Source organism: Oncorhynchus clarkii, chromosome 7 (assembly GCF_045791955.1).
Source record: "Oncorhynchus clarkii lewisi isolate Uvic-CL-2024 chromosome 7, UVic_Ocla_1.0, whole genome shotgun sequence".
NCBI lineage: Eukaryota > Metazoa > Chordata > Actinopteri > Salmoniformes > Salmonidae > Oncorhynchus > Oncorhynchus clarkii.
In genome coordinates this window covers 62,015,987-62,040,765 of record NC_092153.1, presented here as the reverse complement: position 1 = coordinate 62,040,765, position 24,779 = coordinate 62,015,987, and the positions used below count along the sequence as shown (strand labels likewise).

The window sequence follows — 24,779 nt, the reverse complement described above, 5'->3', positions numbered from 1 at the left end:
AGAACTGTTTGGCCATAATGACCATCGTTATGTTTGGAGGAAAAAGGCGGAGGCTTGCAGAACACCATTCCAACCGTGAAGCACGGGGGTGACAGAATCATGTTGTGAGGGTGCTTTGCTGCAGGAGGGACTGGTGCACTTCACAAAATAGATGGCATCATGAGGCAGGAAAATTATGTGGATATATTGAAGCAACATCTCGAGACAACAGTCAGGAAGTGAAAGCTTGGTCGCAAATGGGTCTTCCAAATGGACAGTGACCCCAAGCATACTTCCAAAGTTGTGGCAAAATGGCTTAAAGACAACAAAGTCAAGGTATTGGAGTGGCCATCACAAAGTCCTGACCTCAATCCTATATACATTTTGTGGGCAGAACTGAAAGTGTGTGGGAGCAAGGAGGCCTACAAATCTGACTCAGTTACACCAGCTCTGTCAAGAGGAATGGGGCAAAATTCACCCAACTTATTGTAGGAAGGTTGTGGAAGGCTACCCGAAACGTTTGACCCAAGTTAAACAATTTATAGGCAATGCTACCAAATACTAATTGAGTGTATGTAAACTTTTGACCCACTGGGAATATGATGAAATAATTAAAAGCTGAAATAAATAATTCTCTACTATTATTCTGGCATTTCACATTCTAAAAATAAAGTGGTGGTCCTAACTGACCTAAGACACAGAATTTTTACGAGGATTAAATCTCAGGAATTGTGGAAAACTGAGTTTAAACGTATTTGGCTAAGGTCTATGTAAACTTCCGACTTCAACTGTACATCAGTAGTTTTTCAGAAAATACTTAAATGTTCCTCAAGATAAATTGTGACATCAAGTTGCAATAGAGTTATAAGACACAACCGTTCATCAACATAACAGGTACTGTATTGGTTGTTTAGAAACCTTAAGTACATATTGAACAATAATATAAACACAGCATGAAAAGTGTTGGTTCCATGTTTCATGAGATTAAATGTTATAAAATCACAGAAAAGCTTATTTCTCACAAATTTCTTTATATCCCAGTTAGTGAGCATTTCTCCTTTGCCAAGATAATCCATCCACTTGACAGGTGTGGCATATCAATACGCTGATTAAACAGCATTATCATTACACACAGGTGCATCTTGTGATGGGGACAATAAAAGGCCACTCTAAAATGTGCAGTTTTATCACACAACACAATGCCATATATGTCTCGTTTTGAGGGAGGGTGCAATTGGCATGCTGACTGCATCAGTGTCCACCAGAGCTGTTGCCAGAGAATATCATTTACATTTCTCTACCATAAGCTGCCTCTAATGTTGTTTTAGAGAATTTGGCAGTACATCCAACAGGCCTCACAACCGCATACCACATGTAACCACGCTAGGACCAGGACCTCCACATCAGCTACGGAGTATTTCTGTCTGTAATAAAGCCCTTTTATGAGGAAAAACTCCTTCTGATTGGCTGGGCCTGGCTCCCCAGTGGGTGGGCCTGGCTGCCATGTAGGTTGGCCTATGCCCACCCATGGCTGCACCCTTGCACAGTCATGTGAAATCCATAAATTAGGGCTTAATGAATGTATTTCAATTGACTGATTTCCTTATATGAACTGTAACTCAGGAAAATCTTTGAAATTGTTGCATGTTGCAATTATATTTTTGTTCAGTGTATCTCCAGCAGAAACAGAAATTCAGGCAACAGAAACAGAATAGAAGTAGTAAACATGTAAATCACAAGTATCAAAATTAGAAAGTAACATAATTAAATCTTATTCATAATTTCACATCCCTTCCACTAAGAGTTACATTCTGACTTGAGATACACACAAAGCCCCAACAATACACAAAACCTAGTGTTGAAGGCAGTGTAAGATTTGCACCCAAGTTCACATTCATATTACACACGCAGTAAAAAAGACTTCTAGGTAGCCATGGAAACTTAGCCAATTTCAAAAGGTGAGGATTGGAAAACAGATCAATTCCATTTGACCTCGCTAGCTTCAAATATGGACAGAAATGTTGATGAAGTATGTGAGTCCCAAATGGCACCAAATTCCCTTTATAAGACACTACAAAGAGAACAGGGTGCCATTTGGGATTAATTTTGGGTCATAAGAAAATGTATAGGTAGCAACTCCAAGTCAAAAGATTATCATCAGGTCTTGTGTTAATGGTTAGGGGTAGAAAAATTATAAAAACAAAGGATATATTGTCCAGCAATGTCAGATACAAAAAGATAACACGTTTCTCCCAATTCAGTAGTTTCACTGCAACCATGCAAGCATGACCTTAAAAGCACTGAGTAGCATACAGTACTGTTACTGTATGTGTTAGTAGAAAATATTATCAGGAATCATTCAAGTTTTACAATTAAATGGATTGTTCCCTTTGTCAATCATGCTAGTATCATACTAACTTCAAATGATGGATGTCTGATAATAACTAAAGCTAGATTAGATTCAGTAAATTCATATTCAATCTTTCAAGTTCAGCTTTCATATTTATAAAATGCCTTAAGGTGAGGCAGGAAAGGCACCAAGTACTTCTTAGATAAAATAACTGTTGACGTAAGACAATGATGTTTTAACACCCATAAATTCCCTAAAAACATTCCCTGTAGTATAGTAGCTAGCTTCTTGGCTGCCTGCTATTGTGATTACAATCTTGCCAGCATCTGATCTCATAAGAGTACAAAAACAGCTATATTCGTCTTACAACTCTAAAGTATGTAGAGCTGAGCAATTAGTGCTTTTTGAGGTCGGTTTGGTTTTGGTTCAATTATTTAAAAAATAATCACGGTTTTCGATTTTGGTTTAGATCATTTCTTTAGACATTAAATGCACTGTGTGTGTTGAATTCTGCAACACAGAAAAAAACGATGAATAAATTCCCATGATGGTAGTGACTGCCCATTACTGCTTATCACTTATTAACCATAATTTATTCACATGACTTTCATAAAATATTTCAGTTGTGTATTTTACAAGATGATTATTATTTAATTCCATGTCATCATCTCATCTCTATAGAGCTGCTGTATATGCAGTCTGACAAAATCACTATTTTAGTAGTTCTTCAAAGTAAATAAGGCATATTTTTATGACTGCTGAATACAAACTATCAATCGCTTAGATCATGTATTTTCAGATAGAGATACCTCACGAAACAACTGCTCTATCACTCTCAATCACACGTTCTGCGCAAAACTAAGTAGTATATTGGCCTGTTGGAAACTACAACTCCCTACTACATCGCACAGTTCAGTTTGATCGAATTTATCTCTAGAGAAACTGCGCATTGATCTCATAGGAAAAAAAACAGAATTAAATGGAATTCAAATAATTGAACCTTAAACATTTTTGTTAATCGCTCAGCACTATCAGTATGTGATCTATAAATCACATAATTTGACTGTTTAGAATGCTAGAGGTCTGTGGTGTGTCCTGAAACATATCTGATAGTTCAGTGTACGCAAACAGTCTTAAGTGATCATCATTCACTAATAAACAGAGGGAGGTAATTTACCTTTTGTGCCAAACGGCAGGAAAACTAAACACTTAAGTGCGACCTTGCAAGTCATGCCGAGGGAGAAAGATTGACTAAAGAGACGTCTGTAGACATTACTGGAATTCCACCGTGCCGGATTGCGCTAAGACAACTCCCAATGTTGACATTACCCTTTTATAAACACTTCATTGATGTATATATCATAGAAGAGTGTAATTGTCTTTAGGCCAGCTGTTTTTAGTCAAGATCTTCGTGTTTTTAATGTAAAATGTTTTTGTTGTACTGTATGTGTGTTTACAGTTTTGTTTTGTCTGAAACGTTGTTCCCCCTTGCTGCTATTGGACCAGGTCTCTCTTGGAAAAGGGATGTTATCTCAAAGAGAAAAACCTGTATAAATAAAAGGTACATTTAAAAAAATATATATATATTTTTTTAACCCTTTTTCAAGATGTAAAAAAAGGTATGCATGCATGACTAAGTTGCTTTGAATAAAAGCTAAATTGCATATATTATATTATCAAGAGGGCAGACAGAGTGAGATCACATTTGACCTTTCGTACCACAACAGTTCTGCAGCTCTTACGACAGAATGCAAGAATCATTGGTGTTTTTGGGGTTCTTGGGATCGTTGCCATTCGACGGCTCTCCCTCATCATCATCCCCCGGGGATCCTTCATCATGGGGCAGCCTTGGCCCGTCTCCCTCATCCAGCTCGGGCGTGTCAGCGCAGGCATCCTCATAGGCGCTGATGCTGTCGGTGTCGTTGTTCCTATGTGGAAAGATGTCACGCCTGTTCTCCTCCTGACTGTTCCCTGGGGTCTGGCTACCCAGCATCAATGGTCCCAAGGTCTTGTTGACCATCTTAGTGAACTTGGTGAAGCTGTCCTCTGCCCCTTCTTCTATGTCCTCAGAGTCCACAGAGGACCACAGCCGGGTGACGTGGAGAGGAAGGGGCCGGTTTGGACTGTCAGAGGGCGGCTCCTCCCTCTCCTTTTTGAAGGAGGCGGCGAGCAGCCCTCCAGCGCTGGTCTCCAATGTTAGTCCGTTGTTGGGCCCGGGGCTCTCACTGTCCAATTGGATAATAGAGAGAGGCGCATCTTTGGTAGAATTGTCCTCATCCCCTGGTGTATCACTGACTTGTTCCTGTGCTTTTTTTTTTTTTTTCATCTCTTGTGCTTGTTGTCTAGCCATCTCCTCCTCCATATCCTGCTCCTTGACGAGTGTGTACACTGGTACTGCTGGAATGGTCTTCCTCTCCTGTGGAACAGGATGATATAACATCTATATTAACCATTTTCACATAGTGCACTATATAGGTCGCCATTAGGGACGCAAACCCTGTACAGACCTCATTACAGCAGGGAAACAGGCAGGTGTTACATCTTGAAGCTCACAGACCTAAGATTTTCATACTGTAAAACTAGATGCAAATGTCAACAGGACACTCCAGGCTAGAAGTGGGTGATATGAAAACCAAATTCAACAAGAACAGTCATATTATAATGACTTACACAGTCTTGGCTGTTACTATTACGAATGAGTCCAAATCTCTGTGAAATACATTTTATAGCCTGTAGTACATTTTGTGCTATACTATCAATATATTCATAGCTCTATTTGCATGGTTTGAGGCTAAATCGAAAATATACAGGTTAAGACAACGTCGTCATTAATCTCGGACCAGTGCAGTTGCTAACTACTAGCGCTGTTGTTAACTAGCATAGTTAGTCCCATTGTTGCAAAGTTATGGGATATTAGAATCCCGTTGTCTTCACCTTTATTTCTTCAACGTAGGTTTGAGGCATGGGCTGGGAAAGTAGCCAGGCCAATTGTCACATTACCATTTCCCGATTACAAAAGGAAACAGACAGCATCTGCATATCTGTCAGTAAGTGGGCTGTGCCCAACCACAAGACCATGCTGATGATCAGATGACCAAATTATTACGACCACAGTCTCTGAGTCACTGCAAATATTTATTGGTTTGAAAATCTACTGAAATTTCTTAAAGTGAGGAGGATATAGACTGCCAGCTAGAATACATTGTTTAGCACTTCTTAGGGCTTTAAAGGGATAATCCACCCCCAGAAATAAAAATCATGAAAGTCCTGTCAATTTGGTGAAAACCTATGTTCTATCAGTGGGTGAAATTTTACTTCCATCTATGAAATCAGGAAATCATGTAGAAAAGTTCTATAAGGGTGGCAGATAGCCTAGCGGTAAGATCGTTGGGACAGTAGCCGAAAAGCAACATACTCTGCACTCTCTCTGGGCAGAGAGGAACTGCAAGCTTGACTCGTGAGATAAGATTCCTAAATTGATAGTGCAGTTAGCCAGCTAATTCACATGCTAATATTGACTTTGGTATTATTGTGTGTAGATACATTTGCTAGCTAACTACCTAATTATTGTGGGTTTTGTAGTTGACTTGAGCTGCAACAGATTTCCACAATAACATTCACATGTTGCTACCAAGGATTTATATATAAACTAGATGACAGAGTTTTTCTAAAGCCAGCGTGCCTCCATTTTGACCTCCCCCCCACCACCATAGTAAGAAATATTTGGTTTTTGCCACATTTTTTCTATTACAGACAACTTAATGCATACTTTTAAATTGTATTATGTGAGCTAAACAAAGTATATTGTTTCCTTAAAGTATAAATTCCTTAAAGTACAATAAAATGTCCAAAGTTCTAATGTTACTGTCACCACTACAACAACAAAAATACATGTATATTTGTCCTTGAAACAAGACACTAACAGCTTACAGATGGTAGGCAATTAAGGTCACAGTTATGAAAATTTAGGACACTAAAGAGGCCTTTCTACTGACTCTGAAAAACACAAAAAGAAAGATGCCCAGGATCCCTGCTCATCTGCGTGAACATGCCTTAGGCATGCTGCAAGGAGGCATGAGGACTGCGGATGAGGCCAGGGAAATAAATTGCAATGTCCGTACTGTGAGACGCCTAAGACAGCGCTACAGGGAGACAGGGCGGACAGCTGATCATCCTCGCAGTGGCAGACCATGTGAACATCACACCTGCGGGACAGGTACAGGATGGCAACAACAACTGCCCGAGTTACACCAGGAACGCACAATCCCTCCATCACTGCTCAGACTGTCCACAATAGGCTGAGAGAGGCTGGACTGAGGGCTTGTAGGCCTGTTGTAAGGCAGGTCCCCACCAGACATCACTGGCAATAACTTTGCCTATGGGCACAAACCCACCGTCGCTGGACCAGACAGGACTGGCAAAAAGTGCTCTCGCTGACGAGTCGCGGTTTTGTCTCACCAGGGGTGATGTTCAGATTCGCGTTTATTGTTGAAGGAATGAGCATTACACCGAGGCCTGTACTCTGGAGCAGGATCGATCTGGAATTGGAGGGTCCGTCATGGTCTGGGGCAGTGTGTCACAGCATCATCGAACTAAGCTTGTTGTCATTGCAGGCAATCTCAACGCTGTGTGTTACAGGGAAGACATCATCCTCCCTCATGTGGTATCCTTCCTGCAGGCTCATCCTGACAATGCCACCAGCCATACTGCTCGTTCTGTGCCTGATTTCCTGCAGGACAGGAATGTCAGTGTTCTGCCATGGCCAGCGAAGAGCCCGGATCTCAATCCCATTGAGCACGTCTGGGACCTGTTGGATCAGAGGGTGAGGGCTAGGGCCATTCCCACAAGAAATGTCAGAACTTGCAGGTGCCTTGGTGGAAGAGTGGGGTAACATCTCACAGCAAGAACTGGCAAATCTGGTGCAGTCCATGAGGAGGAGATGCACTGCAGTACTTAATGCAGCCGGTGGCCACACCAGATACCGACTGTTATTTTTGATTTTGACCCCCCCTTTGTTCAGGGACACATTTTTCCATTTCTGTTAGTCACATGTCTGTGGAACTTGTTCAGTTTGTGTCTCAGTTGTTGAATCCTATGTTCATGCAAACATTTACACGTTAAGTTTGCTGAAAATATACGAAGTTGACAGTTTCTTACGGTTATTTAACACTGTTTAACATTATTAATCATAACAATGTGGTTTATATGGAAATCTGTTATGTCGAGATTACAATTGATTTATCTCATGATCACTACATAAAAGTTTCGTCAAGATTTCAAGAAAATCTAAGCACCACGGATCATCCATTAATTTGTTAAGAGACCCTGTGGCTGCGTTGATCACAAATGCGCTTGTGGGGCATTTAATCCCTAAACAATGCCTGACAGGCAGTGCGGTCTCCCAGGCTGTTTTGCTCCCGCAAGACTACAGCCAATCTCACGCAAGAATCAATGCAGCTAACTAGGCTAGTCTCGTGAGCTAGGTAGTCTTGTTAGCTAGCTGGCAAGCAAGCGATCTCGTTATCAATGCTGGTTGTTAGCTGCGTTGCATTACTGATGTGTATAATTAAAGGACACTTCATGTTTTGTGGATAGAACAATTTGAAGTGAGTGACCTCCATTCCTGACAGGCTTATCAGATTCAATTTCTGATAAATCAGGATGCTGCCTTGCAGGCCATTTTATAGGCAAGGCTCCTTGCAGGCAGATTAGCTGTCAAAGTGCTTTATAGGCAGATGCATTCCTGATCCAGGGGGTTAGCTCTATGGAGCTCCACAGTGGATGTGTCATAATACCCATAAAACATTACGGTGAAACACAGGAATGGTTCCAATCGTTTTTTCCATAGAGGAATTCAGAACCACTTGAAACAAGGTCTGTGTTTCATGTAGGCTTTCCCTGCCATGATGTTTTCATAGAGATTTACACTTATCGAACAACGTAACTTTTATAAATATATTCATCTCTATTAACGCAGATTAGAAAATGGTAATTATCAAAGTAGACATCATGCAAGACTACAAATCCTTGCAAGCACCCCATCTATCTTCAGAGTTTGTTCTGCTAGGTGACCTAAACTGGGATATGCTTAACACCCCGGAATTCCTACAATCTAAGCTAGATGCCCTCAATCTCACACAAATTATCAAGGAACCCACCAGGTACAACCCTAAATCCGTAAACATGGGCACCCTCATAGATATTATCCTGACCAACTTGCCCTCTGCTGTTTTCAATCAGGATCTCAGCGATCACTGCCTCATTGCCTGCATCTGCTATGGGTCTGTGGTCAAACGACCACCCCTCATCACTGTCAAACGCTCCCTAAAACAGGCCTTTCTAATCAACCTGGCCCGGGAATCCTGGAAGGATATTGACCTCATCTTGTCAGTTGAGGATGCCTGGTCGTTCTTTAAAAAAATATATATAATATGTTTATTATTTTACAATAAAAAATCTAATGAAAAAGACAGCAATACTAACAATGACATTCATTGTACTGTTGAATGGGATGGCCAATTTAGAGGACAAAACAAAACTTAACTCACACATACACAAAATAAAACAAAATCATATTAGGTGGTACATGTATAAGAAGGTGATACACCTTCTAGTCATTACAAGCAGTGTAGTTAAGCCAAAAATAAATATTGAGTGGAGTGCAGCACAGAGGAGCAGCAGATCGACAACCCAGTTATGAAGCTGGACTAGACCATTTATCCAGTATCGGCTGCCATATTTTGTAAAACATTGAACTTTGGGACTAGAATTCTATCAAAGGCTCTAGATAAGTAATCAAAAATGAGAGCCCAGTAAACATGTAACTTGGGACATGTCCAGAATAAGTGGGTCAACGTCCCCTCATCCTGCTTGCACCTCTCACACAGTGGTGAGGTGTCCGGGGAATATTTTATGCAGTTTCACTTTTGAGTAATGTAACCTGTGTATCACCTTAAACTGTACAAGGTTGTGTCTGGCATTCTGTGGCAAACTGTGGTTTATATTCCTGAGAGCTTCTATCCAGTCCTCATCTGAGATTTCTGACCCAAGTTCTTGTTCCCAAGCCATTTTAATGGTGTCTGTGGATACCTCTATGTGGGCCTGTAGCACATCATACAGTCTAGAGACTGACCCTTTTGAATGGGGTTTGACAAAGATCAAGCTATCTAATGTAGGACTATTTGGCTTCATGCCATACTGTGGGATATAGGTCCTTACAAAAAAATGTGTTGTTGGCATGGTTGTTCTTTAAAAGGAATTTCCTCACCATCTTAAATAAGCAAGCCCCTTTCAAAAAATGTAGAACAAAGAACAGATATAGCCCTCGGTTCACTCCAGACCTGACTGCCCTCGACCAGCACAAAAAACATCCTGTGGCAGACTGCACTAATATCAAATAGTCCCCGCGATATGCAACTTTTCAGGGAAATCAAGAACCAATACACGCAGTCAGTCAGGAAAGCAAAGGCTAGCTTTTTCAAACAGAAATGTGCATCCTGTAGCTCTAACTCCAAAAAGTTTTGGGACACTGTAAAGTCCATAGAGAATAAGAACAGCTCCTCCCAGCTGCCCAATGCACTGAGGCTAGGTAACACTGTCACCACTGATAAATCCACGATAATCGAGAATTTCAATAAGCATTTCTCTACAGCTGGCCATGCTTCCCTCCTGGCTACCCCAACCAACAGCCCCACACCCCCCGCAGCTACTTGCCCAAGCCTCCCCGCTTCTCCTTCACCCAAATCCAGACAGCTGATGTTCTGAAAGAGCTGCAAAACCTGGACCAGTACAAATCAGCTGGGCTAGACAATCTGGGCCCTCTCTTTCTAAAATTATCCGCCGCCATTGTAGCAACCCCTATTACCAGTCTGGTCAACCTCTCGTATCGTCTGAGATCCCTAAAGATTGGAAAGCTGCCGCAGTCAGACACTCTAGACCCAAACTGTTAGAGACCTATATCCATCCTGGCTTCCTTTTTTACCCCCTTTTTCGTGGTATCCAATTGCTAGTAGCTACTATCTTGTCTCATCGCTACAATTCCCTTACGGGCTTGGGAGAGACGAAGGTCGAAAGTCATGCGTCCTCCAAAACACAACCCAACCAAGCCGCACTGCTTCTTAACACAGCGCACATCCAACCAGGAAGCCAGCCGCACCAATGTGTCGGAGGAAACACCGTGCACCTGGCGACCTTGGTTAGCATGCACTGCGCCCGGCCCGCCACAGGAGTCGCTGGTGCGCGATGAGACAAGGATATCCCTATCGGTTAATAAACAGATCACTGACCATTTCGAATCCCTCCGTACCTTCTCCGCTGTACAATCCGGTTTCCGAGCTGATCACGGTGCACCACAGCCATGCTCAAGGTACTAAACGATATCATAACCGCCATCGACCTTGCCAAGGCTTTCGACTCTGTCAATCACCATATCCTTATCGGCAGAATAAACAGCCTAGGTTTCTCAAATTACTGCCTCGCCTGATTCACCAACTACTTCTCAGAGTTCAGTGTGTCAAATCGGAGGGCCTGTTGTCCGGACCTCTGGCAGTCTCTATGGGGGTAACACAGGGTTCAATTCTAGGGCCGACTCTTTTCTCTTTATATATCAACGATGTCGCTCTTGCTACCCAGACAACACCATTCTGTATACATCTGGCCCTTCTTTGGACACTGCGTTAACTAACCTCCAAACGAGCTTCAAAGCCATACAACTCTCCTTCCGTGGCCTCCAACTGATCTTAAACGCTAGTAAAACCAAATGCATGCTTTTCAACCGTTCGCTGCCCGCAACTGCCCGCCCGACTAGTATCACTACTCTGGACGGTTCTGCCTTAGAATATGTGGACAACTACAAATATCTAGGTGTCTGGCTAGACTGTAAACTCTCCTTCCATACTCATTTTAAACATCTCCTATCAAAAATTAAATCTAGAATCGGCTTCCTATTTCGCAACAAAGCCTCCTTCACTCACTGAATGCAGTCTATCACAGTGCCATTCGTTTTGTTACCAAAGCCCCTTATACCACCCACCACTGCGACCTGTATGCTCCAGTCGCCAGACCCACTGGCTCCAGGGCATCTATAAGTCTATGCTAGGTAAAGCTCCGCCTTATCTCAGCTCACCGGTCACGATAACAACACCCACCCGTAGCACGAGCTCCAGCAGATATATCTCACTGGTCGCCCCCAAAGTCAACACCTGCTTTGGCCGCCTTTCCTTCCAGTTCTCTGCTGCCAATGACTGGAACAAATTGCAAAAATCGCTGAAGCTGGTGACTTATATTTCCCTCACTAACTTTAAACATCAGCTATCTGAGCAGATAAACGACCGCTGCAGCTGTACATAGCCTATCTGTAAATAGTCCACCCAACTACCTACCTCATCCCCATATTGTTTTTATTTACTTTTCTGCCCTTTTGCACACCAGTATTTCTACTTGCACATCATCTGCTCATCTATCACTCCTGTGTTAATTTGCTAAACTGTAATTACTTCCCTACTATGGCCTATTTATTGCCTTACCTCTTCACGCCATTTGCACACACTGTATATAGACTTTTTTTCTATTGTGTTATTGACTGTACGCTTGTTTATTCCATGTGTAACACTGCTTTGCTTTATCTTGGCCAGGTCGCAGTTGTAAATGAGAACTTGTTCTCAACTAGCTTACCTGGTTAAATAAAGGTGAAATATTTTTTTTTTAAAGCTCCTAATTTAATCTCTAGCTGACACCTTTGCTGTCAGCTAGCTAGCTATAGCTACCTTGATCCAAAACAAGATATATTTAACATTTCATTTCCATATTTTAACTAATATTTGTGGCTTATTTATGCATCTGGTGGTGTCTTGTACAAAATACTATCCTAGTAGCAGTCAGATATTTACGATGTGCCATGAATACCAGGCTAGTTGATATTAGCAACATACCCTTACTTTACCAGATGCTCTTCTCCTACAGACAGTGAAGGGATATATTTAATACCTTATAATTTCTGCCAACTAGATGAATATGGTGAAACCTATTTATATGTATGATGTCAGAATGCACTGCTGTATTAAAGCAATTCAGAACTTGTTGACATCTTCTGTTGCAGATTCAAAGACAGATTAACTAATTGCAGAATATATCCACAATCATGAATGAATAAGCATATTTATTTGACAAGAACGCACCTAGTCCTCCATCAATCACCCGAACTCCAGCAATCACATTGTTTTATAGAAATCAAAATAGCAAACAATGCCTTGTAAACATAACATAAACATCTGACTTGATGTAATTATATTAATCAATGCCAAAAACCTGGGACATAGTAATAATAGTTCATATGGTGCTCTTCTACTAGAGAGCACACAGATTCTTCTGATTTTCTATTTTAGAAATTAGATCAGCAAAAATAAAAAATGTAAAACAGCAGTGATTTTTGGTGGGTGAGTTACAAACGGAGAACCAACTGAATGCATAAGGCAGGTTTAATATAAATACTAGGTCAACTCCAGCAGAATGAGAAGCACACTCCAAACAAGGAAGACATGCCGAAACGCAACTATATCAACAGCTTTCTTGTCAATTTAACAAGTCAATGTTGCTGCTATCAATTGTGAGCAGCACATTTACCACTGCATTCAAGATGAACCTCAGAATAAGCAGGAAGACAGCATCACCAGAGTAAAAAAAAAGCTGGCAAAAACAGTACACAACACTTTTAAACGTGTTACTGAGTCTAGATGTTATCAAATCAGGAGGAGTGAAGGAAGCAGCATAGGGAAAATGGATGAAGGTAGATGAGATGGAGAGTTCCAAAGTGTCCAAAGTTGAGGGACCATGGGGCATAAAAGGCAGTGTGGAATAAGGGGTTGCTAGAGGGATGGTTGGCCATGGAATAAACATAAAATTGGGTGCTGGTGTGCTTCTGCATCACTTATAGGTTGTCGCCACAAATATCCGGTCCAGGTCCAGTTACACATGGGGTCTCAGCGGGTCCCTCGACATCATTCTGTCTCAGTTGCAGATTTCAAATCGTGGTCAATTTGTGTCTGTGAATCACAATTAAAGACAATGAGTGATCACAGCATTTCCACCAATTGAGCCATACACAATACAATTTAAGCATTGAGGACAACACTGTTGACAACATGGTTTATACTATGTCTACTGTGTGTGAATGATGGAAGAATCTTATCCCAGCTGTAGGTCCATTTGAGTGTGTGGTCACTTAGGCCTGCACATCAACCAGTACTGGGACCTTTGGAGACTTGGGATGCTTGTTCTCAAAGTGCTGCTTGAATGGTCTTCAGGTCTGCGTCTATAAAAAGGTGAAAGACAAAATGGAGGAAGTTAATCTGTGGTTTAGATTGAATTCAAAGTCGACACAAATGATAAACTAAGCAATGTGATGCCACACTACTACACATATGAAAGACTGTACCACACAACAGCCTACACATGGAGAGGAACCTAAAGGCACATACAGTACCAGCCAATACTACTTTCCCGATAGACAGGGCAGGTGTGGACCAGTGCTGCCTTGACTGTAGTCTTCTGGGCCGCAGTTGCTACCTTCTTAGCAGCCGCCGCGTTGGCATTAGTCAACAAGTTGACTTGAGAGTGGAGTGTGCGTTATATATCAATACCGGGAAATTGAACCCCCCTCCCGATTGTACCCGTACTGAATAATGACTTAAGAGTGTAAGTTTTTGTTCCAGCCCAGCTCATGCCCGATTACAAATCATAGCCTATCGCTGTGATTCGTCATGTTGATCATTTAAGTCAGGTGTTAGGGCCGGGCTGGAACTAAACCCTTCACACACACACACTCCTGCTCTTCAGGACATGCTGCAATGACTGAAACAGACCAAAGCAGGTCGAAACAGCTTGCCTAGTTGAGAGGTGATAAGACCTATTGATTCTGGAATACAGAAGGTGCAAATAAGGTTAATAATTATACTTAGGGGCCTCTAGAGTGGAGCAGCGGTGTAACAGTGCTAGAGGCGTCACTACAGATCCATGTTCGATCCCGAGCTGTGTCGCAGCCGGCCGTGACAGGGAGACCGATGAGGCAGCGCACAATTGGCCCAGCATCGTCCGGGTTAGAAGAGGGTTTGGCCGGTTGGGATGTCCTTGTTCCATCTTGCTCTAGCGACTCCTTGTGGCGGCCGGGCGCAGTGGACGCTGACTTTGGTTGCCAGCTGTACGGTGTTTCATCAGACACATTGGTGCGGCTGGCTTCCAAGTTACGCGGGCAGTGTGTCAAGAAGTAGTGCGGTTTGGCGGGATCGTGTTTCGAGGATGCATGGCTCTCAACCTTCGCCTCTCCCAAGTCCGTACGGGAGTTGCAGCGATGGGACAAGACTAACTACCAATTGGATATTACGAAATTGGGGAGAAAAAGGGGTAAAAAGTATATACACACACACACTTGAAAAAAAATGATTCATTTAAAACCTACCATAGTTGGTAGGACTAAATAAAGTTACATAACCTTCCCTACTAGCTATACTAATGATATGCTGTCTAGAGGGGAAACAGCAAACAGGTCAAATTTTCCTCGCAGTAAAGTACATACACTTGGTAATGATTAGGATGCAAATCAGTCCATCTCTGAAACCTCTAAAAAGCCAGACCAAAATAATACTGCTAGCCTAGGATAGCTGCAAGTAAAGTATTACCCACAGACACAAACAAACATGATCTAGAATGTTATATGGTGAAACTAAGTTAGCTAGCTAGTTCAGTAGCAAGCTAAACTGTTGGTTTATGAAACCTTAACTAGTTATGAACTTCTCATGCATTTATCAGGTGTGTGTTCATTTTTTTACTTGCCCAATACAGTTCAGACTTCTTCGTTTAAACAAATTTACACAAATTATAAATTACCATATTTAGCTAACATTGGATAGAATCTCAGGATAAACTTACTTTTGCCTCGATTCGTCAGTCTCGTCCAGATCATCATGGCCATGGTAAATGACGTGAAGCTTGAGACGGGCATTTGTAGTTCTGTATGATAGCCACATAAGCCTCTAATTAGCATTTCCTTTTTGGGAGGGGTAAATACAATGTGACGTTTATCGATATATAGAGCATTCCGACATCAGCCTCTGATGCTGCTATTGAATCTGATCAGCCTGTCAGGAACTCTGTACATTTTTATTTTATCCATAAAACATGAAGTGTCCCTTGCAATTATACACATATCAGTTATGCAAACTAACAACCAGCAAAGACAACTAGCTAGCAAGACTACCTACCTAGCCAGCCAAGTTAGCTGCGTTGTTGCTTGCATGCGATTGGCTGTGGTCCTGGGGATGGCATACAGCCTGAGAGATCAAGTTGCTTGTCAGGCATCATTCAGGGCTTAAATCCCCCACAAACTCTTAGCGCTAGGTAATGGACATTTAGCTTGCTAACAGTCTAATTTATAAACTGATAATGAGCTCCAAACACAAATGAAAGCATGAAATGTACCATCCATCAGTGTGGCAATCAATAAAAACGTATGAGCTGATCCACCGTGAGCTTTGCCGCCTCAACCATACTGTCAATCTCTTTAGTAAGTACATTCCTATTTATATAGTTGACCTAGACAAAACAACTTTGTTTTATTTGAACCTTTATTTACCTAGGCAAGTCAGTTAAGAACAAATTCTTATTTACAATGAAGGCCTATCCCGGCCAAACCCTAACGATGCTGGGCCAATTGTGCACCACCCTATGATACAGCCTGGAATCGAACCAGTGACACCGATGCAGTGCCTTAGACCACTGTGCCACTTGGGAGCCCTAAATGTCATGACCATGAGACAATCATCTCATGGTCAACAAAACAACTGTTGTTATGTAGTGACCATGAGATAAATAAATTGTGCTCGACATAACAAGGGAATACATTTTTCTTCCATATGCCCTCTCTGGACTTTCGTAGGTTTGAGGTGGATTATCCCATTTAATTGCAAACAGACAACTCCCTTCTAACCTGCCACAAGCCTCAGTAGCAGACAACCAGATAGCTCTGACTTTGCTGATAGCTATTCTGAGGGAAAGTGTATTTACTATGCCTGTGATGTGGTTGTCCCACTTAGCCGTTTTAAGATGAATGCACAAACTAAGTTGCTCTGGATAAGAGCGTCTGCTAAATTACTAAAATGTAAATGTTATAATGTAATATAAATGTAACCGAGTGAAATGTGCTGTTCTCATTAGAACACAAAATGTACTCCACATGACATTAGTCAACATGTAGCAAGCATAACACCTTTATCAAACATATCCTTTGGGACAGAACAAATATCTATCAATCATTTACATGCCCTATTTTAGGAAAGGTAATGTACACAAAACACACTGAGAATAACATGTATGGTGAGAGGTTGTCCCGCAGGCTGAAATTTCCCAGCAGTGGAAACACTTCATTCTGTCAAGTTCAGCAAAGCACAGAGCCGAGAGAAAGAGAGAACACTCCCCTGACAAAGGAAAGAGATACGTAATAAACCAGAGCTGGCATGAAGCTACAAGCTATTAGTCACTCTTTATTTTTACATTTTAGTAATTTATCAGACACTCTTATCCAGAGCAATTAGGGTTGCGCAAGAGGACATAATATTGTTTCACCGAGTCAGCTCAGGGATTAGATCCAGCGACATTTAGGTTATTGACCCAACACTCTTAACTGCTAGGCTACCTGCCGTGGATATGTCCAAAACCAGGAATCCTGCTGTACTTGTGCCTCTCGCTGTATGATTATGTAAGCCCCTCCTCCTCATACTTCATTACCTCTTTTAGCCTCTCCACCTCCTGCATCAGAGAGCTGACCATGTCCTCCAACTTCCTCTTGGCTTCTCTCTCTTGCTCCAACTCCTACAAATACAGAAAGACACATCCATTTATGACTCAATGCAGCTGAGGGTTGTCAATTGTTTTAGAGCAGTGACTCTTCAACAGTAGGAGAACCACAATTGGGTCACAGGAAATAACACATTCCTACTATAAGCATTGTTTTGCTCCTCCAGGATCTTTTTACATGTTCATTAGATTCTGTTTATTTAGTAGACACTCTTATCCAGAGTGACTTACAGTCAGTGCATTTCACTAAGGTAGGTCATACAACCACATATTTCAGTCATTGCAAGTGTGTATGACTGGATGTACCATGGTGGCATGGCTGGCCTCTCTCTGAGCCTCGGCCAGCATCTCCTCGGCCCCCTCCAGGGCGTCGTGCAGAACGTCCACCTGGAACAACACAGTCTCCCGCTGCAGCTCCAGCCCACGGAGCTCTCGCAACACGTCGTCGTAGCTCGCCTGCAGATCAAGCTGACAAACACAGGCATATCCGTGGGAAGATCCAATTAGTCATCACGCTCCCAACAAACACAGGCATGGCAGTGGGCAGCTTCATCTAGTCACACGAACAACAATACTGGTTTAATTAACATGTAATTTGATATTCAACTGTTGGATATTGCTTCATGGAGATGTATTTTTTTTGATAGCTATTGCTTGTCTATGGTCCTTATTTGAGCCATACCAGGTTCTTTATAAAGCAACAAGATGCTGGCATGACAACCCATAATTGCACTGGAGCTAAATTCTTTCTTCCTGGGTTATTTTGTATGAGTTTCATAAAGAGTATGCACCCTCTGAATATGCAGCACAGGCAGTGAGAAGGTTGACATCCAGTAGAACAACTGGTTATACTGCTCAAATATGAGAAAAGTTATTCTGGGGAAAAAGAAAAAAAAAAGCTTGCGCAGATAATCACCATCTCAGGGAGTTCCATCATTAGTTCCTGATCCTCAGACTGCTGGTGGGAACAAGACAAAGAGAAAGGTCAACAACACTCAAGCAAGTAATATAATAAGAAGTTCTAGCATACTCTTAGTATGGTTCATAGCACAGATAGAATCAGAGGTAATCATGTTTAAATGTCAGATCAGTAGTGTAGGGTTGCCCTGTGGGGAATATGGTGCCATTTGGGACACATACTAAATATACCAGTAGCTTCATCCATTGCTCTTATTATACCTGACTCCCACTTCTCCTCTTGAGGGTCCCCCCTCTGCTCTCACTGCGTGTCAGACGCCTGGCCGAACTCTCCGTCTAACAAAATAACAAAAGACATCAGACAGAGCCATAATAATGTCTACAAAGCATGTGGGAATAACTGTTTGCATACTTTTTACATTGTTCCCACATCCCATAGTCAGCTGGTACACACAGAGTGTACCAAACATTAGGAAAAGTTTCCTAATATTGAGTTGCACCCCCTTTTGCCCTCAGAACAGCCTCAATTCATCGGGGCATTGACTCTACAAGGTGTCGAAAAACGATGGCTTTTGGCCGATAAAAAATGAAAAGCCAATAAATAAAACTATTTCCGGCCAATTGGCAAAATCATGTTTTTATTCATTGCTGGAAATACAAATCAATGTGTGCCAACTTCAAAGGCAAATATACTTCATAGGCTAATAAATTATCAAGCTGCTTGAAAATTTGTGTCGGGTGTGTGTTTATTTTTACTCACGCAAAAGACACGAGATCCTCATAACACGGAACCCAAACCGGCTGCGTGCGTGCGCCATTGTGCATACATTTATTTTGTCCCCCTACACCAAACACGATACGCAGGTTAAAATATCAAAACAAACTCTGAACCTATGACAATTTGGGGACAGGTCGAAAAGCATTAAACATATATGGCAATTTAGCTAGCTAATTTTTCCTATTTAGCTAGCTTGCTGTTGCTAGCTAATTTGTCCTGGGATATAAACATTGAGTTGTTCTTTTACATGGAATGCACAAGGTTTTCTACTCCGACAATTAATCCACACATAAAATGGCCAACCGACTCGTTTCTAGTCATCTCTCCTTCCAGGCTTTTTCATCTTTGAACTTATATGGTGATTGGCATCTACACTTTTACCACGACAACCAGCAAAACATTTCATATTTCATTCACCCACGTGGGTATAACCAATGAGGAGATGGCACATGGGTACCTGCTTCTATAAACCAATGAGGAGATGGGAGAGGCAGGACTTGCAGCGGCAATCTGCTCAGAAATAGGAATGACTTCTATTTTAGCCCTTGGCAACGCAAACGGTCGTTGGAGCGCGCGAGCAGTGTGGGTGGATTTCTAAATTTATTTTGCGACGTGTCCGGTCTGGTTAGCATGTAAGGGACTACAGCTAAGTGGGGAAAATTGGCAAAGATTGTGTTGATTATACCAGTTTCCAGTGTGCCTGCCAAGAGGGGATTCTTTCTCCAAAACAGAGTAAAGACGGCATCGAGGACAAAGTGACAAGGCTGATGCGCATAACAAGCTGCTCCAAGGAGTTGGACAGTTTTGAATTCCTGACAGCTCACTTTGAGCAGACCAAGGTCCGCCGCAGACGGAAGTAAATTAGAGGCAAATTGTGTTCATCTCGCATGGTCCAAGCAGCTATGCTACAGCCCTAGGCAAGATCACTAAAATGCCGCCCATGTGTCATGTATAGTATCTAGATATGGAATGGATTGATAGACTAGAGTAGAGTAATGATGTGTATTTCAGTTGAGCTTCTTCAGTAGCACTTGGAAATGAAACTGCATTGCCAACTATTTACATCGGACAGTTACCAATCACTAGGCAGCCAACTGCCTATAGTAGGACAGAGTTGTTATCAATAAGTTATGTACATCACACATGACACAAGGCACGTGCTTTCATAAATGCACTGCGCGGGCCTCGTTTCACAGGAGCATAGTAAAATAAGCTCTCAATGAACCAGCTGAATTTTGTTAATTTACCAATCGAATTTGATTGTCCAACATCAGTTCTATAATTTCTTTATTTTGTAGCCACCAAAGAGTATCCTCTTTCCACTGCTTTGGTGCTGAATCGCAGGGGGAAGGGAGAAGGAGAAGGGCAGGCCAGCCCGGTCATGGCTAGAAGGGACCCAGTTTTTTGGGGGGGCATTTTAGCTAACCTTAACCTAATTTTCCTAACCTGCTACGTTAATTCTCGCAAATTATATTATACAAATATATCATTTATAGCAGGGATGACGACGCAACAGGTAACGTTTTCAATAAGACTTTTCATTTTGGTACAAGAACGTTCAATTTTACAGACTAAATTATATTCTGTTAAAATGAATTACAATAATCTAAATGTGATTTTGAGCACAGTGGGTGGACGCCCTAATGCGTTATGCATTAGGCTATCTGGCAAATTTCTCAAATGTCTGGCAAATTAAAATCTGTCCAGTCACGTTGCCCGGTGCCGTATTTTCCTAACGGAAACCTTGATGCTAGCCCATGTGGACTCGAATGCTTCCCACAGTTGTGACAAGTTGGCTGGATGTCCTTTGTTTGGTGGACCCTTATTGAATAACATGGAAAACTTGAGCATGAAAAACCCAGCAGCGTTGCAGTGATTGATACAAACCGGTGCTCCTGGCACCTACTGCCATACCCCGTTCAAAGGCACTTAAATATTTTGTCTTATCCATTCAACCTCAATGGTACACAATCTGCCTCAAGGCTTAAAAATCCTTCTTTAACCTGTCTCCTCCCCTTCATCTACATTGATTGATGTGGAATTATCACTTGCTAAGGCATGAAGTCTTCCGTGATGGTCAATCTAATGAGTTTCGGAGAAAGGCTTGATAATGAGGCCGGAGAATTGTTTTACAGAGATTCATGAATGAAGCGCAATCAAATGAGTGGGTTATTGCATAATAGCCTATGGGTAAATCCATTTGAATTAAAATCAGGTTGACAGCACCCCTTTTGAGTTGAAGAGTTCCATACATATTTGCCCATTGTAGAAGTGCTCAGAAAATGACTTTTTGGACCTGAATGCCAAACATTCAAGAGATAAAGATGCTTAAAGTTGACCCATTTTGCATACCCCACCATATTATGAGACATCCATGTCTTCATCACTGGAAAAGATAAACGGCTGAAAATTGTCTTCTTTTTAAAAAAAATTACCTTAAACTCAATTATCAAAAAAACGTGTAAAGTTATTTTTTTCATATAATTCAAATCCAAGTTGCCACGTGTGTTGAATACAATAGCGCAAAAAAGGTATTAGGTGAGCAATAGGTAAGTTATAAAACAGTAAAAAGACAGGCTATATACAGTAATGAGGCTATAAAAGTAGGGAGGCTACATACCGACACCGGTTAGTCAGGCTGATCGCACCTTGACGACTGTTCAGTCGTGTGGTCAGAGCCATGACTACATGGAACTCTATTCCACATCATGTAACTGATGCAAGCAGTAAAATTAGTTTTAAAAAACAGATACAAGAAACACCTTATGGAACAGCAGGGACTGTGAAGCAACACAAACATAGGCACAGACACGATAACATACATAGACATGGATTTAGTACTGTAGATATGTGGTAGTGGTGGAGTAGGGGCCTGAGGGCACACAGTGTGTTGTGAAATCTGTGAATGTATTGTAATGTTTTTAAAATAGTATAAACTGCCTTAATTTTGCTGGACCCCAAGAAGAGCAGCTGCAGCTTTGGCAGCAGCTAATGGGGATTCATAATAAATACAATGTAAATGTAAACGTTCAAATGGTACCGCAAAGATGAGAATGTTGACTTTACTGGGAATATTTGTTTTAAATCATACTGGCAATCCTCCATAGGAAACCTAATGCAATCATAGAAATATAAATAATATAATAGACATTACCATTTAAGTTAACATTCAAGAGAAGCTGGACTGGCGGTCAATTTTGTGGTAATAATTAAAAGTTACAATCTTAATTGAATTTCAATTGTGTACTAGCTAAATTGCAGTGGTCTGAAGGGATAGACCCATTCTATAAATTATATTTCTATGATTGAAATGTCACCCACCCTGTATTCAAGAGCATGTGTCTCAACCAATGGACGGCACAACAAACTCAAATGATGTGAAATAGGGTCTAAGCTACAACATATGTGAATATGAAAACAATCAGAAATCAGTTTAGTTAATTGACATTAAAGGTTTAAAATTCATTTTTTCAATAAATAATAACACAGTTTGAAAACATTTATATCAAACTCAACCCTTTATCTTTTCCAGTGATGAAGACATGGATGACTATGGTATGGAGGGGTATGCAAAATGGGTCAACTTTGAGCACATTTATTTCGTGAATGTTTTGACATTCAGGTCCAAAAAGGGACTTTCTAACCACTTCCATGGACAGACATGTATGGAAAGTTGTTTAAATTGAATTAAAAATGGATTTAGGCCTACCCTTAGGCTACATATCAACACAATTTGGCAAACCTCTAGGTCCAGTTCTCATGGACTGTAAGTTTACTGTACTCTACCAATGATTTTTTTAAATTAACTTACGATGAACCACTGATGACTGAATTCTAACTACATTAGTCATGCAATGTCAATGTCTCATCCATATTCTATGCACACTGTAACGAAGTAGCCATTCTGTTTTACTTGTGCCCTAACGGGAGACACTAAGGTTAGTCAGAGATTAGAAGCCATTTTTTTCTGGTGTTTTAAGTAACTAGCTAAACGTAAAGTCATTTGAAGGCAATTCAGTTGTGGGTAGGCTGGCTACAATGTAACACTGCTCGAAAGGAAGTCATTGTAACAATGTTAACGTTTTCCGTCAGTGAACTTGAAACAATGCAAAACCGCATGCTACAGTAACATTGGGGTGAGAGTCTAAATGAAAATGAGTAGGCTACACAACAGTAAAAACAAAGTAAACATCTTAAAAACATAAAACATATGTAGTGGCTTACTGTAACGCTCGAGGATGAATCTTCTCGACTGTAGCCTAGTAATGTCAAATTAGACTCTATAAAAGTAGATAATAGCCTACAGATAATAGACTGCATGACTCTTGTAAATGTCGCAATATACATTAACGACGTGATTGCTCGACGCTCACCTCTTTGATAATGTTGCGAAGTGACTCGTCCTCACTCACTCCCCGAGAAAGCGTCCTTTTTATCGGCGACCCGATTCTTTCCAAAGTCCCGGAATGCATTTTTATAGTAACCTACGATACACAAAAAATATAAATCCTTTTATTAGAACTAGATGACATGAGTCCTGTAGTCAACGAGTAATGTTTTGTTTTGTGCGGATGAAGGGATCGCGACAGAATGAACTGACGCCCAGGTTGTGGGCGGAGGACTAACTGTAATGTGAGCGGAATGTTTTTTTTCTTCTCTGGGTTGCCTCCCAATGACGTACATAAACCTTGGATTGCTATTCCCCACGGCATGTTTAGGACATTGAGGCTATGAAACCAATGGTCGGCTGTATTGGCACTCTTCGGAAAAGCAGTCTTCCATAGAAATGAATGGAATTCTACAGTATTTCATTTTAATGTTTCAAGGACAAAATTACATGTATGCAAGTATTTTTGTTGTTCTAGTGGAGACAGTAAAATTATACTTGAAGGAAAATGTTTCATATTTGTTTAATGTTTAGCTCACATAATATAATTTATAAGTATGCATTAAGGTGTCTGTAATATAATAAACATGGCAAAAACAAATGTAGACATTAGTAAATTAATTTCTATAGCTTCCAAATGTTTTATTTAACTAGGCAAGTCAGTTAAGAACAAATTCTTATTTACAATGACAACCTACCCTGGCCAGACCCTAACAACACTGGGACAATTGTGCACCGCCCTATGGCACTCCCACAGCCGGTTGTGATACAGCCTGGAATTGAACCAGGGTCTGTAGTGACACCTCTAGCACTGCCTTAGACCGCTGTACCACTCGGGAGCCCAAGGTTTTACAATGGTGGGGGAGTGCCAAGACGGAGGTGGAACATGTTAAGAGTAAATATGGAGTGCTGCATAAGGAAATTGAACATGATGAGAGTGAGGATGAATTCACTGCGGTGGCAGGTGTGGTGAAGAACGCAGAGTTTGAGCCTTGTCCTGATGGTGACAAAGATGTTCTTTGCCCAGTGGGAGTGAGATTTTTTTGGAGAGAATGGATGCTTGCCTTCTGGCTGATCCATATGTGGTGTCAGGTTGGGTGGAGAAGAGGTTGGGAAATGTTGGGTAGGTGAAAGTGACTCGAGGTGGAATCGTGTTGTTTTTTTGTGTTTCTGTCATCCAGAGGGAGTGTCCACTCCGCACCATGCGACTGGGGACAAGAACTGTGACTTGCCTTCCTCTCCGGAGCAGGGCCCTGTTGAAAGGAGTGATAACTGGAGTGGCGTTAAGTGTTGAGGAGGGTCAACTGAAGTTGAAGATTCCCGGTGTCTGCGACGCCCGCCCTTTGGTGCGGTGCAGACCCGGTGGAGAGCGTGGTGAAACAGAGAAGATACGGTCGAGTTTTGATGCAGAGTTTTTACCAGATAAAGTCAAGTTAAGATGTGTCAGTTATCCCATGAAAGCTTTTTAACCGAACATATTACAGTGTTTTAGGTGTCAAGTTTATGGTCATGTGGCAGCAGTG

General features: G+C 41.5%; 1 protein-coding gene across 6 annotated transcripts; it reads right to left on the bottom strand.

Annotated features, from left to right (window-relative positions):
• Positions 1-993: 993 nt before the first annotated feature.
• LOC139413609 (leucine-rich repeat flightless-interacting protein 1-like) lies at positions 994-23,492 on the bottom strand. Of its 6 annotated transcripts, none has more exons than XM_071161205.1 (7): positions 23,243-23,465; positions 18,852-18,933; positions 18,353-18,427; positions 18,090-18,131; positions 17,480-17,641; positions 17,105-17,188; positions 994-4,745 (listed from the first exon to the last, which is right to left on the bottom strand). In XM_071161205.1, the coding sequence occupies exons 4-7, from the start codon at positions 18,108-18,110 to the stop codon at positions 4,068-4,070; spliced, it is 945 nt and encodes a 314-aa protein (XP_071017306.1). In that variant the 5' UTR covers positions 18,111-18,131; positions 18,353-18,427; positions 18,852-18,933; positions 23,243-23,465; the 3' UTR covers positions 994-4,067. The 6 variants fall into 6 exon arrangements, with proteins under 6 accessions (XP_071017306.1, XP_071017307.1, XP_071017304.1 ...); XM_071161206.1 differs by having other exon boundaries at positions 18,090-18,128; XM_071161203.1 differs by lacking the exon at positions 18,852-18,933 and having other exon boundaries at positions 23,243-23,492.
• Positions 23,493-24,779: the final 1,287 nt, after the last annotated feature.

Bases quoted from the DNA above. Each gene is read 5' to 3' on its own strand.
- LOC139413609 (XM_071161200.1), bottom strand. From the start codon at position 23,216: ATGTATATTGCGACATTTACAAGAGTCATGCAGTCTATTATCTGTAGG. The intron at 18,428-23,093 runs GTAAGCCACTAC...TTATTTTGTTAG, and splicing joins ATTCATCCTCGAGCGTTACA to ACGGAGAGTTCGGCCAGGCG. The intron at 17,642-18,089 runs GTGATTATCTGC...TGTGTTTGTCAG, and splicing joins TGATGGAACTCCCTGAGATG to CTTGATCTGCAGGCGAGCTA.